Source organism: Caretta caretta, chromosome 1, assembly GCF_965140235.1.
Source record: "Caretta caretta isolate rCarCar2 chromosome 1, rCarCar1.hap1, whole genome shotgun sequence".
In the NCBI taxonomy this organism is placed as follows: Eukaryota; Metazoa; Chordata; order Testudines; family Cheloniidae; genus Caretta; species Caretta caretta.
The window spans coordinates 160,885,994-160,902,076 of record NC_134206.1 but is presented as its reverse complement, the minus strand read 5'-3'; the positions used below and the strand labels follow the sequence as shown (position 1 = coordinate 160,902,076).

The following is a 16,083-nucleotide window of genomic DNA, read 5'->3' as shown; positions in this document are numbered from 1 at the left end:
TACGTGTACACCAAGCACTGGGTTTAATATTAGTTCAAGGATCTTATCTTCCTAAGATCACTGTCTCTCTTAACATCTGAAAAAATTCAGCAATAACCATTCTTGACTCTCTTTTTCTTCAGCATTGCTTTCCCCAGCCATTCTGCATAAGTTAACTTTACCACTGCTTTCATATTTTTTGTTGCCTTTCTACCTTCTTGATGATTTTTCTATAGACTTATGGCCAAAAACTGGGCACAGTTAGATGGCTCCAGGCAGGAAAGCAGTTGGATGGCTCCAGGCAGGAAGTATCCTGATGCAAGGGATTCCCTGAGCAGTGTAGAGGTAGGCTCAGAATTGGAGGAGGGTGCATCAGGGAGGGATGGCATTCTAAATTCCACTTCTTCGGGGTTGGTGGAGTGGATTACAGGTGGATAGGGAAAGCCAGAACCAGAAACATGGAAGTGCACACATAACTTAAAGTCATATCACCCGCTAAGCTGCACATCCTGGGCTGTGCTTCCAGGGATGCTAGACTGAGAATCTGGCCCATAATCTTTAGGGAACTATACTCACTGGTATAATTTCAATTTTTAAATAATCTAATTTCTCCTTAAAAAACAAACAAAAAACCGTGATTTATGAGCAGTTTATACAACCAAGTATGACATTTGCTTCTATTTTGTGGAACAGAATCCTCCTAACTCCCACTTCCTAACCTAGCAATAGTAATATTAATATTATGCTATTTTTGCATATCAAAGACCATGCACAGGTAGGATTGCTACCTCTGTGCTACTCAAACTTGGATGTCCAGGATGATCCTGAAGCCATAAAACTGAGCAGCTGGCAGTGTGTACTGAGCACCCTTACAGACTTCCTGGGACAGCCACCTCAAAAAAAGAAACAATCCAGGGAAAACCAGGACAGTGACAACCCCACGCACAGGAAAAATACAATACAGACCAATCAAATGCAAAATATTAAAGACATAGAGTGGAATATAATTTGTATAATTAGTTATCAGTTTCAAAGAGTTAAAAGTATAACGTTATACAAATACTTTCTCATTATTAATTTCATCAGCAATATGTTTGCACCGGTAACCATATATATTCAAAATGTATCAGTTATTAGACCAGGAATCGGCAACCTTTGGCAAGCGGCCCACCAGGGTAAGTCCCCTGGTGGGCCGGGCCGGTTTGTTTACCTGCCGCGTCCGCAGGTTCGGTCGATCGCAGCTCCCACTGGCCACAGTTTGCCGCTCCAGGCCAATGGGGGCTGCGGGAAGCGATGGCCAGCACATCCGCTTCCTGCAGCCCTCATTGACTTGAAGCGGCAAACTGCGGCCAGTGGGAGCTGCGATCGGCCGAACCTACGGACATGGCAGGTAAACAAACCGGCGCGGCCCACCAGGGGGCTTACCCTGGTGGGCCGCTTGCCAAAGGTTGCCCATGCCTGTATTAGACTGTGTCCACAGATAATTTCCGTAGACAGAGTACAACAAACACCAAGATGAGAAGCAGCACAAAACAAACAAATTCAATGTCCCTGTTTAATATCTTTTAAAGCTTACTTATCAATAAGGTGAACCTTATTCATCCATAATTTTCTGCTTTCTTCCTAGTCCTTTCTTGGGCCATGATATACGAGAGTATTTAAACATAGGCTTAAATTTTAAACATAACCTTAACTTGTATGGACTTCAATGGAACTTGAACATATGCTTAAAGACAAACCTGTGTTTAAATTCTTTCCTGAATAGGGATGATTTCCTGAATCAGGAGTTATGTTTATTTTCTCCCAGTTCTCACCATTCTCCAATGACCCTTTCAGCTTTGCTCCATAATCCTTTATCTTTTTTGCATTTTCTATTCCTATACAGGGTATTTTCCTTCTTTCCCCCCGGACAATTTGAAAGACTTTATTTGTGAGTGTGTAATGTCTTACAAAGTTGCTTATAAAATGTTTGTGAAACAGATGGACTCACATCTTTCACCTACATGTTTGTAACACTAAATTAACCACAGTAGCATAACACACAGCAACAACATATTACATGTGAGAAAGCATAAATGAAAGTGATGTCATGACTTGACTGGTAACTCTTTCTGCCAACTGTCTAAAAACACAGTTGAAACTCAAGCCAACATGCAGCTTTTACGTTACAGAGCAAATGAAGTTCAGCCCAGAGGCAGAGCTATGATATTTAATCCAAAAGTTCATATATTTACCAGTTTAAAATGTCACTGTGTCTCTGTATTTTCCCTTTAAGAATACGAATTAGCACACCTGTAGTGATACTGACGGATGGGTCAGCTTTACTTATGAGCTGCATGTTGATATGGCTGAATGCTGACCTAGCAGAAATACATCTGCTTACGCTGTACTGCAGATATGTGCCACTAGCCTGTCCCTTGCAGCATTTCAGAGGTTACTGCAAACTCAGCTTGGTGGCTTAGCAAGCTACTATACAGCTTGCTTTGTCAATCCTAGTACGTTCCCAAGACTGCAGTTTGGCTCTTAACCCTGCTGTTAAGGTGAAACGTCACACAACCCTACATACAACAGAAGAGAATTTCTGTAACTCAGCACTCCAGATAAAAGGTCACTGTTCAGGGAAATTACCCCACTGGGAAAAATGGGCAGCGGGGTGAGGACTGGGGGGTGTGTGTGTGAAGAAGGAGGTAAAGGTAATAATAGTGGCCTACTACCATTCAGCATCCATTGTGGAAGTCACAAGCTGGAATGGCTAAGGCAGCATCAGGAAATCTGATGCAGTTGTTTGTGGATATCCCAATTAAAAAAAAGGGAAGAGCAACCATCCAAATATAAACAAAATGGTCATAATATAAGAAATCAAAAACAGTGAAATGGCAAAAGACAAAGCTCACTGTAGAGAAATAAACAGACTGTTAAGGAAGAATTTCCATCAAGATGTTTTGATTTATGATTAACTGTTTACAGTAAAAACAAAATAATGAAGGAATAAAAACAAGTTATAAGAAATGGATCACTTGCAAATGAAGACTATCTCTTACCAGACTTGTTCTTGCATTCAATATCGTAGCCTGTGATTGGGCTATTTCCATCAAATCCCATGGTCCATCTGAGGGCAATGCTACGTGCTCTCACCTCTCGGATTTCTATTTCAGGAGGATCTGGTGGCTCTGAGTTAACAGACAGACTCTGCTTTAGTCAAAAGAACGCCGGTACAAAGCATAAGGTATAATAATGAGCATGGCTCTAATGTGGTCTGTTAACAGGATGATCTCATGCCATTTTCTCTGCTCCCTCATTAATATCTATACCCATTTAACCACGTATTGAAGAACATTCTATGGAGGAAGGAAAAGTCACTTTTCAAAATAAGAGCGACTGAATTTGTCTTGGATTACTAACTAACGGTACACCTGCATAGATGCAACATTTTGTAGTATTGCTTAAATTCCACTCCCATTTGCAGTATTCATGCCAGGGGAGGTTCTGGCTATAACTGTCACACTGCATTGGTACTTCTACATTTTGAATGTATGTGATGGTATATACATAAGGACGGTACTTTTAGGGCTAAACTGACAGGGGTCGGGGGGAATAAGAATCCCAACCCTTTGAATATAAATTAATAAAAGAAGGGTTCAAAACCGAGGGCCTGATTCTCATTTACATTAAGCCCATTTCATGCTGTTACACAATGTGGCATATATATATACAGCTTATGGCATATATATATCTATATATAGCTTATTCCCACTTATATGGCATATCTATATATCTATATAGATATAGCTTATGCCCACTTTAAGATCCCTTTACGCTGCCAGAGCAGTATAAAGGACCCTTAAGCAAATGAGAACCTGGCTCCCAGTTTCCTCCTGAATTTCTTGACAGGGCTGGTTCAGACATGCTGTGGAACCTGTAGTCACAGGGAACCAAAGGTTGGGAGAAAAATTTGTTGCAAGTACTAGAAATGTTATGCTCCAAGGCATAAAAGCACATGAGCTAGTGTCATGTGGCAAACCAGCAGCGGCCAGTGGCTGAGTACTGCCTCTGCTCTGCATCTAAAATACCATCACCTTAAACCACTCCACAACCTGCTGCTGTCTGCCCGACTGAACTCCCCACAGGAGGGAGAACCCAGCCCCAGGCGATACAGGCTACTGGAGCCTGAGTTGCACAAATATATTAAAATTTATTTTGACTGATTAAACTTGAAATATTTTGTTTCTAAATATATAGTAGGTTTAACATTTCTCCTGAAAAAAAAATCACATCAAATTGCTTTTGCTTTATTTCCCTGAGTTTAAACCATTTTCTTGATTTAAAAAATAAATAAACCAACCCTCAAGTATACCGCCCCTACAGCACATGTGCTAGATGGATTTTTATGCCTGACAAGATTGTCAACTAGTGCATATAAGAAATACTCCCTTTACTCATCTGTACATTTCTACAAAGACTCTGGAGTTTAAGCTTCATTGTGATTGATTCTATGGTGCTAGAAAATATGAGTTTAAGATTCTGATGCACCTTCTAATTTCTCTGACAATTAGGAATATGTTTAATTAGGGACTACCACCTCCCCCCAAAACAGATTTCTGAGCATGGCATACACTTACTGTACTACAATAGTTGTGTTTTTTTCCTTATGTTGTCCTCTTCCTACCTTGCACAGTGAGCTGAATTATTCCACGGTCCTCCCCGTAAGAATTGATAGCGTGGCAGGAAAAGAAGCCAGAATCTTCACGCACAGTTGGCAAAATCTAGAGGTGGATTGAAAAGAAGCAATTGATTCAACAATATGTACAGAAAACAAACAAATGTAAGCATCTTTCAGATACATGGTGGGGAAATGATACAAACTTTCTCTTTGCAGTAGTACACTGATATTGTATGTGTGTATATACATGGAATATACAAACACACATGTAACTATGCAGAATAAATATTAATGGCATGAGTGTAAGGTCCAAAAAGCTGGTATCTATCAAGACTAGAAGCAAAAGCTAAATCTACTAGAAAGCTGGGCATTTCCCCTTTCCAGTGGTAAAACCCTTTTTTAGCTCTGTTGGGTTACATGGGGTCAGATCTTCAATTTTTTGCTAATCCAGGGCTCAATATTCCCTATTCTGCACCTAAGATCACTTTAATTTTTTACTTTGGAAGCATGAAAGAAACTTTTCTTTAGCAGGTTGTTTTTTTAAAAAGGAAAATGGCAGATGTTTGAAGCAACTTAATATCTGGAAGTAATCCTAGTGGAGATGGATTTGTGGGCAGAGTGCGGGTGAGGTGGTCAAGAATGCATAATAAATGCAATTTAATGTATGGTGTCACAAATTATTGCATGAAACTCTGGATATAAGCACCATAATAATGATATCTACACATTATATATATACACACTTACATATATTATAGGTGCAGCTGGTAGAGCCAGCTATTATTAAGCTTGCTTAACATTTCCCATTATAAGACCCTGTTGCTTATAACTTTGCCAGACTTCAATCATTTGGGCTGAGATTTTTTTATACCAGGTATCTGCCTCAGGCTACTGGTTTTTTAATTTCGGTCACAATGGTCAAACTCCATGCTGTGGAACAGGGACCTGAAATTTGGCAAGAGGGTGACTATCAGGGATGTGCCTTTTTTTCATGCCCTTGAAAATCCACCCAAATGTAGCCAAGTTATAAGACTTTAAAAATCCCAATTTGTAAATGCACAATAGAGAGCCCTGACTTCAGCAGCTAAAATCTCCACAGATTGCCTCCTAACTGAGCATGTTCAAACCTCTCCCAGCTCGAAGTGCTGACTAGACTGCTCATGCATCGTCCCCTCACAAATCGTACATGTGACAGGACTGCACATGAGCCATCACACAAATTTACTGAGCATGCTGCATCCTCTCTTCTCCTAGAGCTGACCAGATTCTGCATGAGCCATACTCACAGAGTGGCTGAACATGTGCCTTCCAGCCCAGGGCTATATAGTAGAAGCTGGAGTTTCCCTGTAATGGCTGCTCCCAGCTGCTCCAGGCCAGGGTGGGGCCAAGCAAAGGAACTGAGAGAAAGGAACCTGTCTCTCCTGTGCTCTCAATAACTCCCCTGCTGGCGATCCAGGCAGTGTGGAGAAGGAAACTGTGTGATTCTAACATAGAGAGGGAAGGGAATTGTGGGAAGCGAAAGGATGGTCTCATGGTTAAAGCAGCTGAATGCTGCCCTGGAGAACTGGATTCTATCCCTGTCCCAGAGTTCTTATGTGATACTCAGCAAATCACTTAAATCAGACTTTTCACAGATGGTCACTAATTGTGTTTTTCTCATTTTCTGGGTGCCTGATTTGAGACCCTTGGATCTGATTTGCAGAAGTACTGAACACTCATAGTTGCAACTGAAATCAATGGGAGCTGTGCTTTTAACATATAAAGTGCTATATAATGTTACATACTCTGAAAAATCAAGTTGTAGGAGTCTTAAAATGGACACCCAAAATTTGTGGAAACATTTGATCATAATCTCTCTGTGCCTTAGTTCCCCGTCTGTAAAATGGGGATAATACCTCCACTTCACCTCACCAGGCTGTCTGTGAAGATAGATTAATTAATGTTTGAGAAGCACTCAGTATAATTAGGAGTGCCATAGAGAATCCTATGAGGAAATGAATAGTTTTATATTCAGAATAGGGTTTGAATAGTGTGCAGTAAATACGGCTTGGAGCCAACACAGAACAATAAAAATAAAATATATATCTATATATTCAATAGCTGTTCATTAAGTGAGCACTGTCCATCCGGTGTACTGAATGAGGTAGGGTTTCCTGTGGAAAAAATATTCTGTGATCATATAATTAAAGACTATGAGGGGGACAAATTAAGGTTGCATGGGCAACCTTAATTCTGACATTTCTTAACTTTTGAGAGCTTGACTTTTCAACCTTAATAATATTCTTGTAACTTTTTTGTGCATTTATATATATAGCGCTCTCTCTATATATATATATCACTACCATATTATTTCATGAACAATTTGCTAACCAAGAAAGGAATTAATGCCCCAATCTTGCACACAGAAGTGCTATCATATGCACCCAGATGGAATCATACTAAAATCAGCAAGATGGTTGTGGATGCAAGGACCCATGCTAATGTATCTATTTGCACAATAGATTTATTTGTATGTAATACATATTATTCATTGCATATGTACATGCACACACCCACTTAGGACCTTATCCTCTCTCGCTGAAGTCAATGACAAAACTCACATTGACTTCAACAAAAGTAGAACAGGAGCTTTACTGGATATTCTTCAAAACATCTTCCAGCTAGTGAAGAAAGAGCTATATTTGACTGTGTGAGTATAGCTTAACATCATCACCGAGCTAGAGTTATTTCCTTGAGTTTGATATAAAACATCTCTTATTGTTTTTTTTATAGTGTAACTGAAAAGCAGTACTGGAAATGAACAAGAATTTTGCCAAATTATGCAGAATGTTTTGCATTGTATTCTTTGGAAGGTTTTTTGAAAAATCTGTGGGTTTTTTTTTTGTTTTTTTTTTAGTATATTACTAAATATACATGCAAAAACATAGATGGGCGGGTTAGTAACTTATGTTTATTGATGAGTTTTAAATAAAACTCACTGTTTAATTCACCTGACCTTGTCTTTTCTTAATCCTTCCCATCTGCTGTTCCAAATAATTTTCTTCCCAAAGACCTTCCACTTCCTTTTATCCCTCCCTTTGCAGATGTTGTCAGTCCCTCCTCCACTACATCTTTCCATCCATCCCAAGACAGAAGACGGTAGCGGCTCAACAGATGAGCTGCAGAAAAGTGAAGTGTTGCTTAGCCCTGCTGCCCAGAGAGAAGTGAGGGGGAAACAGCCTTGTTGGTGACCTTCCCAAGCAGAGGTGGGGGACAAGGGGAGACACCGGTGCTTCCAGGGCTCTAGAGCCTGGAGGGATTCCTGGTGACAAATCGCACTGGAAACAATACTTAAAAGCAAAAGAAGATCAAAGAAAGGTGCCCCAATTGCTACATTAGGCATGACATCCACCTAAATCTTTAAATACAGGGTATTTGGACCAAAAAGTACAGCAGCATCAGATGTAGCCTGTGCTGATGTCCTTAGTCCTGATGTCAATTTCAACACTAAGAAGGGTCGTATTACAAAACCACATTAGGATTCATCACCTGGCCTCAGCGACTTGGATAGTGTGTTATACACGTACTGGTAATACAGACTCCAGGCCAAACTGTGGCTGTGCCAGGCTGGATGCTGTGATGGGGAGAGGGTGCAAGAAGCCCTTTGTCCCTTGCTGCAGGCTGCCGTAATGGAAGAAGGGGCAAGCTAGCACCACCAGAAACAATACTGTATCCAGAGTGCATTTCTAGGCAGAGTGAGGGCAGGCTCATGGCACCAGCCTACTAGGATAGCTTCACTTGTTTAGCAAGGGCTACCTCTGCTCTTTCTCCCACTAGTGCCCATGCAACACTATGCCTCCCAAAGCCGTAATGCCATTAAGGTGGTACACCTCCTTCCCATATCCTTTCCAACTGAGCCTCTTCTCGCTTAACTGAGCCCTGTCTATATTTGACAGATAAAGCAAGATTCATAGCTATGATACCACCAGAGAGCTGTATTTCACATAAGTAACAGCAAAGCTGTGAAATATGACTTCTTGCCAGCTGGCTGGAGGATTTTTGCTACAATATCCAGTATCTGCTGAATATTAACAGACACAGTGCAAGTCCTTCTCATGTCCCTGAGGCACTTTTTCCTTTAACCTCACTTGGTTTAGGATATTTTAATGGACATTTTATCTGATTATTACTCTGGCTGCCTTTGTGCCACCCAGAAGCCCAGACGGGAAGAGGGAGAGAGGACACTTGAAAAACACAGGGCCCGATTCTCTTCCTTCTTACACTGGTTTTGTACCAATATGACTCCACTGACTTCAGTTCTCCTGACTAAAAGCAGTATAAGCAAGAAGCGCATCATTATTTTTAGATTGGCAGGAATGGGGGGGGGGGCAGCTGTGCCTGGTGTCCTCAGCCATAAAAAATAGAAGCAAGCAATGCTCTAGAATGTATGAACAGGTCATCAGTCACTGTGCTTTAGTACCTGCAGGGTAGAGATGACTTCATCACCCACTTCCTTGGTGGAAACAAGATAGCGGGACATTTCAGGGTTAATGATTCGATCCTCTTTCTCCCAGCGGACTATGATGGGTTTCTCTCCATGTGCTGTGCAGCTCATCTCCTTCTTTTGACCCTGTGTTGCCAAAGTGGTGTTTGGATAGGAAGTGATCATAGCAGGAACTAAAAATCAAAAACAAGGCAGATCATCAGTGAGACAGCTACTCTAACTGAGGTCTGGCCTTGGAGTCTCAGGCTCAGCAATGCTCTTGATATGTCACTAGCTAGCACAAATCCTTAGACAATGGTTTTATTTTCATTTTTATGTAATATCAGAAATAATATTTTAACTGAAGATGGTCCTGAGCCAACATCTGAGATCCAAACAATTCTTCCTACACATTAAGGAGCTAGGAATCTAGATTTGAAGCTTGAGTCCATCCTTATCTTTAATAAATTAAAATATGCAACGATACAGAAAATTACTGTGAGCCGTAAGCAGTCAGGGACATGGCCTGTAGAGATGTGATGGAAGAACTTTACATTCAGTGCCATGCTACTATGTTGAGATTCAGCAGAAATGACTGAGGAAGACCAATGGAACATGCATTTATATTTCTATTTATTTATAAATATATTCTGCATTATCATCAGCATTAAATGGCGATCAGGGCCCCATTAAGCTAGGAGCTGTACAAAAACACAAGAGACAGATGGCTACACAGAGGAACTTATGATCTATGTAGGCAGAGTATATAATTATCATATGTACTGCACATGTTTAGATATAAAGCTGATGCTAAATCTATCCTGATTTTCTCCTACCATATTGAGTAGTCAGTTTTCAGTCTATTCACACTAATTGTCTGCTGTGTTGGCTCTATGGGGCTAAGAAGAATAAAAAAGCTGTAAAATCTTACTTTTGTCACAATCTATATAAAGAAAATGCAATTTTCAAGTTTCATTTCAAAATCTACATTATGGCATAGATGTAATTATTTGTAGTGCTTAGAAATCTTTTACTGCATGTCCTCCCCTCACGGTTCCTAAAAAAGACAGGCTCAGAACTGACAAATCCAAAACTGAACCTCTTCTCAAAATATCATTTCAAGAAAATCAGACCCTGAAATCTCTGCCTTCCTTTGACACTGGGTGATGCAGTAAAGCGAGCCACAGCTGAGTGACTCACCAACAACAAGCACACAGGGGTGCTCGGTTAGTTTGTGGTTGCTGCCCTGCACTGTCTCTCTGCACTGCTTGTTCTGTTCTCGTGAGCCAGAAGATAACTGACATTTAGGAGACTCCTAAATTTTGACAGTAGCCTGACCACAAGAAAGGAGCAGCAGAGCCACTCAGAGGCACAGTGCGGCATCAGCTTTGTGTCCAATTGTATATGTAAGTTTCTGAACAACATGCTCTAAGCCAGGCCAGGATGGGCCGTGGGGCAATCAGACATGTAGCCCGTGGAGCGGAATCTGGGATGAACTCAGGGCCACTGCCTGTTGGCCAAAAAAGTGAGCCCTGCCACAAATGCTGTGACCTGCTGCCGAACATCACACTCCACTCGCTCTTGGCCGACTGTGGCTTTTCTCCACAGCGTTTTGGGGCACGCCACCCAGCCTGTGCCAACAGCCCTCATGCTTGTGCTGGCGCTCTAAAAATACCTGTACAGGCAATACGTTAAGTTGCAGCTCAGGCTGGACCTCAGGCTCTGGGGTCAAGGAGGGGTGTGAGCTTAAGAGCCCAGCTCCAGCCTGAGCTGCAACTTTAGCGGGCTCTCTAACACAGATATTTTTAGAGTGCCCGCGAGAGCCCCTCTAATCCAAGTTGGTTGACTTTGGCTGGGAGGCTATCTCCAGAACGGTGTGTAGACATACACCTAGACTCTGCTCCCTGAGTTGCCACCTGAGGGAGTGAAGGAGAAGTGCTTTATTCACTCACACATCTGGCTCCCCGCTCATGTGGAGATCATGGCAGGAGAGAAGAAAGAACCATTCGGTGATTAGAACCCAGCCTGACCTGCACTGCTGCGGCAGCATCAGAATGAGACCTTCTGAGGTCCTTCTCTCTGTCTGTCCGATAAGCCAGCCACAAGCCTCCCGCTTCTTTCCAGGAAAGGAGCAAAGCCTGCTTCCTTTTCTTCATCTTGGAGTCAGGCAAGCTAAGTGTTCCCTTCTTCTGGGTGCTACCATCATTAAGCTGTTGTCTGAGCAGAGTGAGAAAACAGTCCCCATCCGAGGAAATGGACTGAAGTAAGTCTGCTCAAGACAGCCACTTCCATCTTTACACTGACAGGAAGTAGGTTTGCCCACAGATTAGATTGTGGGTACGATCTTGAAGGTGTGTCCTCTGATCTTGGGTAGGCTATCACAGGCACAAGGTATAAAAAATGGTGCCATGTTGTGCCTCACCCTGCTATCCAGTGTTTGGAATAACAGTGGATAAAAGCATGCGGACATGAGTGTCAATGGATAAGGACAGGCAGATATGAGGAGTGTCACCACTGTAACGATGCTGCCTCTGGCGGGACACAACTGAGAGTATCAATTCAGGACAAATTGCTTAGAGCACGGCAGTTACACCCCAAACCTGGGTTTCCCTTATTATTAAGGCACACCAAACCAGCCAAACAGAGAGGACTTCGGTCTCACCCCACTGGTTAACCATAAGTCATACAAGCAATTCCCTTAGACACTCCAGTTTCCCAGTATCACCACCAGTGCCACTCATCATGGGGATGAATGGTTATGAAAACCAATACCCCAGTAAAAGAAAAAATGTTCTCCAGATCCCAAAGGACCAAGCCCCAGACCCCAGGTCAATCCCCAAATCACGCTGTTGCCAATCCTTTAGAATCTAAAATCTAAAGGTTTATTCATAAAAAGAAAGAAATATAGATGAGAGTTAGAATTGGTTAAATGGAATCAATTACATACAGTAACAACAAAGTTCTTGGTTCAGGCTTGTAGCAGTGATGGAATAAACTGCAGGCTCAAATCAAGTTTCCACAGCTTGGATGGGTCATTTGGTCCTTTGTTCAGAGCTTCAGTTTGTAGCAAAGTTACTCCAGAGGTAGGAAGCAGGATTGAAGACAAAATGGAGATGATGCAGCTGCCTTTTATATTCTCTGCCATGTGGAAGGACACCCCTTTGTTCTTACTGTGGAAAATTACAGCAGCAAGATGGAGTTTGGAGTCACATGGGTAAGTCACATGTCCATGCATGACCCAGTTCTTTACAGGCCGATGCCATTGTTTACATGTTAGTTTGAACATTCCCAGGAAAGCTCAGATGTGGTTTGGTGTCTCCCAAAATCCATTGTCACTTAAATGTTTCTTGATTGGGCTCTTAATCTGCAAATTCCTTTCTCAAGAAGCTGACCAAATTCTTCACTAATGCCACTTAAAATCAAACACAGTGAGATACAAGTACATAGCCAATATTCATAACTTTAAGTACAAAATGATACACACATACAGATAGCATAATCGTAACCAGCAAATTATAACCTTTTCGTAGACACCTCCCATGACAACCTTTGTACAATATTTGCTGCAAATATATAACAGTGGTTGCAACAACGATCTATACGGTCACAATTTATGTCAATAACGTCACACCCTACTATCCAGTGTTTGGAATAACAGTGGATAAAAGGATGCGGACATGAGTGTCAATGGATAAGGACAGGCAGATATGAGGAGTCTCAGTGATAAGAGGCGATGAAGGATTAACCCTTTCAGATGCTCTGGACTGAGACTAGAAATGTTGTTGTTTCACTGCCTCGGTCCTCTCCAAGCCTTGGAAAGTAATGAAAAAATAAATACCTTCCATGCAGGGGGGTGAGAGGGAGCACAGGAGAAACACAGTAAATTATTGTGATAATATGTTCATATGATGAACATAAAGAAAGCGTATGACAGAAATAAAATGTTTAAGACATGATTTCAGGTCTCCACTATCAGCCATTCAGGCAGTTAAAAACACAACTAGTACTTTTCCGAGTCAACACTTGCTGTAGGGTTGTTATGCATTCATGAATGGGAGGAAAGGGGGCCTGGGCAATTGCGAATAGGAATGATGTCCGTCACTCAGTTAAGATCTAGCCCATGCTGAAAAAGTTTGAAAGCTCTGTGTGCTGAAATGGAACCACCTTCCTCTGAATTGAATCAGGCCCTTTACTTGGAGGTGCCTGGGGGCGGGAGTAGAGGGAGGACACTCTTTGCCAACCTCTCACATCCAGAGCTACTTCCACAGTACTGTTCTCTCCACTTCTATGCCTGGTGAGCCTGCCTCTTTCTGTCAGGCAAACAGTCAATTTGTTTCATTTAAATTTTTGTGGGTCTCAATTTCAGAAAGAAAATAGTGCCACTCAACTTGGTTCAGGGCCTTTCCAGTCTTTTCTTCCAGACTAAGCCATTGCTAGTGGACAGAAGAAGAAACCTTTTTTAAATGAATTACTATAATTGCTGTTTTGAAATGCTAATGTTTGGTGGCATGACCTTTTCACATGTCAGAGCTATTGATGCTTGGATATGACAGTATGTCAGGATGCAGCCCTTTCCATTAGAAGGGTTTCTGAACCATAACAAACCAATCTGATAATTAAAATGGTTGTGGAGCTGTTGGTTAGAATTAAAAATTGGATCTAATTACAGACGGGATTCTTAGAAAGGTTTTCTCTGAGATATGATACATTTACCAGGCATCATTATGCAGTCTGATTACCTATGTCTTGTAAAACTGTTTGTATATTAAATCCTGATAAACTTTCTTACAGAGAAGTGTTCCACATGAAAGATTACTTGGAAGAGGAAACTGAGCTGAGAGGAATTCCTGCTTTCATAAAAAGAAGTGGTGGTCCCCATTTCTCCAGGAGTCTCATGAAATATAATACTGTATTGCTCAGTTGATTTATTTCACAAAAGTATGACTTTCCAACTATCAACAAGGCCATATAGTCAGAGGGTCAGCTTTTGGAGCATGCACCCATCTAAACTTACAAATCACTAAATTAGGCATATACAGTTATCCAATTTATGGACACAAAGGTAGGTTTTATATGTGTACCTGGGAGCACTGGCACATTTTGTCCCTGGTCCTGAAACTTTGGACAGACAGCTGCACCTATGCTCTACATGTTGTAGGAAATGAAAAGGAGGCCCTTTGAAAATGTGGCTTACAAGTTCTAGCACCAAGTGTCTGAGCTTGCACCTTTGAATTTAGTCAGAGCGGGCATGGGGCTTAGAAGTTCACAGGCATTTTCTGTTTGTTGTAAACTATGCTCAGACAGTATTTCTACAGTAGTGTATGAACTCAATATTCACAAATTTGGTTAATCATGGAAGCTAGCAATGGAAAAAAAACTATTAAATTATCTAGTTGATTGATTCCCCTATCAGTATGGGATAGTCCCCAAATAGAGGTTATAGCATGATGTAGAGCTTAGTAAAAAGGGGAACAAAGAGGACCTGGGGAATTACAGACCAGTCAGCCTAAAGCTGATACCTGAATACGGGAACAATTTATTAAAAACCAGTTTGTAAGCTACTAGGGAATAATATGGTAATAAGTAATAGCTAGCATGGATCTGTCAAGAAAAATCATGCCAAGCCATCCTAATTTCCTTCTTCGACAGGGTTGCTGGCCTACTGGATAGGAAGGGAAGCAGTAGATGTGATATAGCTTAGGTTTAGTAGGGCTTTTGACACAATCCCACATAATATTCTCATAAGAAAATTAGGGAAATGTGATTAAGCTGAAATTACTTTAAAGTGGGCACATAACTGGTTGAAAAACCATACCCAAAGAGTAGTTATCAATGGTATGCTGTCAGATTGGAAGGATGTATCCAGTGAAGCCCTACAATGGTCTGTCCTGGGTCCAGTACTATTATGTGTTTTCATTAATGACTTGGATAATGGACTGGAGATTATGCTTATAAAATTTAGAAGTGACACCAAGATGGGAGGGATTGCAAGCATTTTGGAGGACAGAATTAGAATTCAAAATGATGTTGACAAATTAGAGAATTGGTCTGAAATCAACATGATGAAATTCAATAAAGAAAAGTGCAAAGAGGAGCGGTTGTAGCATGGATTCAATTGCACCCACCATGATATCAAGCAGGCCAAACCTGAGTGGCACTGTGAATCTGTGTGCCAGGTCACAATGACTGCAGTGGGGAGCCCAGCCCAGCCCTGTGGGTCAGGAGCCACCACTGCAGGATGAGGGCAGTGTCCAGCTTCCCCTCCCTCTGGGCTTCCCCTCCATACCGAGACAGGATTAGGGTTGTGGTGCTGGGGCAGAGGGAACTTCCGTGGGTGGTCAGTGACCCCCTTGACTACAGTATAGTGCATCTATTGAATCAGGCAGCTACCTCTGCCCCGGTACAAAGTATTACCACTTAGAAAGAAAAATCATATGCACAAATGCAAAAAGGAGAATAACGGGGTAGGTGGTAGTACTGCTGAAAATGATCTGGGGTTACAGTGGATCACAACTGAATATGAGCCAACAATGTGATACATTTGCAAAAAAGGCTAAAACCATTCTGAGGTGTATTAACAGGCGTGTCTTATGTAAGACATGAGAGGTAATTGTCACACTCTACTTGGCACTGGTGAGGCCTCAGCTGGAGTACTGTGCCCAGTTTTGGGTGCCACACTTTAGGAAAGATGTGGACAAATTGGTCAGAGTCTAGAGGAGAGCAACAAAAATAATAAATGTCTTAGAAATCCTGACCTATGAGGAAAGGTTAAAAAAACTGGGCATGTTTAGTCTTTTAAGAAATGAAGAAGGAAGGGTGGGGACACCGGAGAGAGGGGGACGGAGGGCTGAAAACAGTCTTCGAATAAGTTAAAAAGGTTCTTATAAAGATGACAGTGATCAATTATTGTCCATGTCCACTGAAAGTAGAACATGAAGTAGTCAACTTAATCTGCAACAAGGAAGATTTAGGTGAGATATTA

At 41.6% G+C, this 16,083-nt stretch overlaps 1 protein-coding gene across 3 annotated transcripts in view; it reads right to left on the bottom strand.

The window, feature by feature from the left end:
- Positions 1-16,083, bottom strand: part of DSCAM (DS cell adhesion molecule) — a 645,287-nt gene that overhangs the window by 145,493 nt on the left and 483,711 nt on the right. For all 3 annotated transcript variants that reach the window (XM_048866321.2, XM_048866302.2, XM_075132665.1), the window contains 3 exons: positions 9,099-9,295; positions 4,646-4,742; positions 3,021-3,149 (listed from right to left, as the gene is read on the bottom strand). In XM_048866321.2, the coding sequence (XP_048722278.1) occupies positions 3,021-3,149; positions 4,646-4,742; positions 9,099-9,295 (423 nt within the window). The remainder of the gene's footprint in view (positions 1-3,020; positions 3,150-4,645; positions 4,743-9,098; positions 9,296-16,083) is intronic.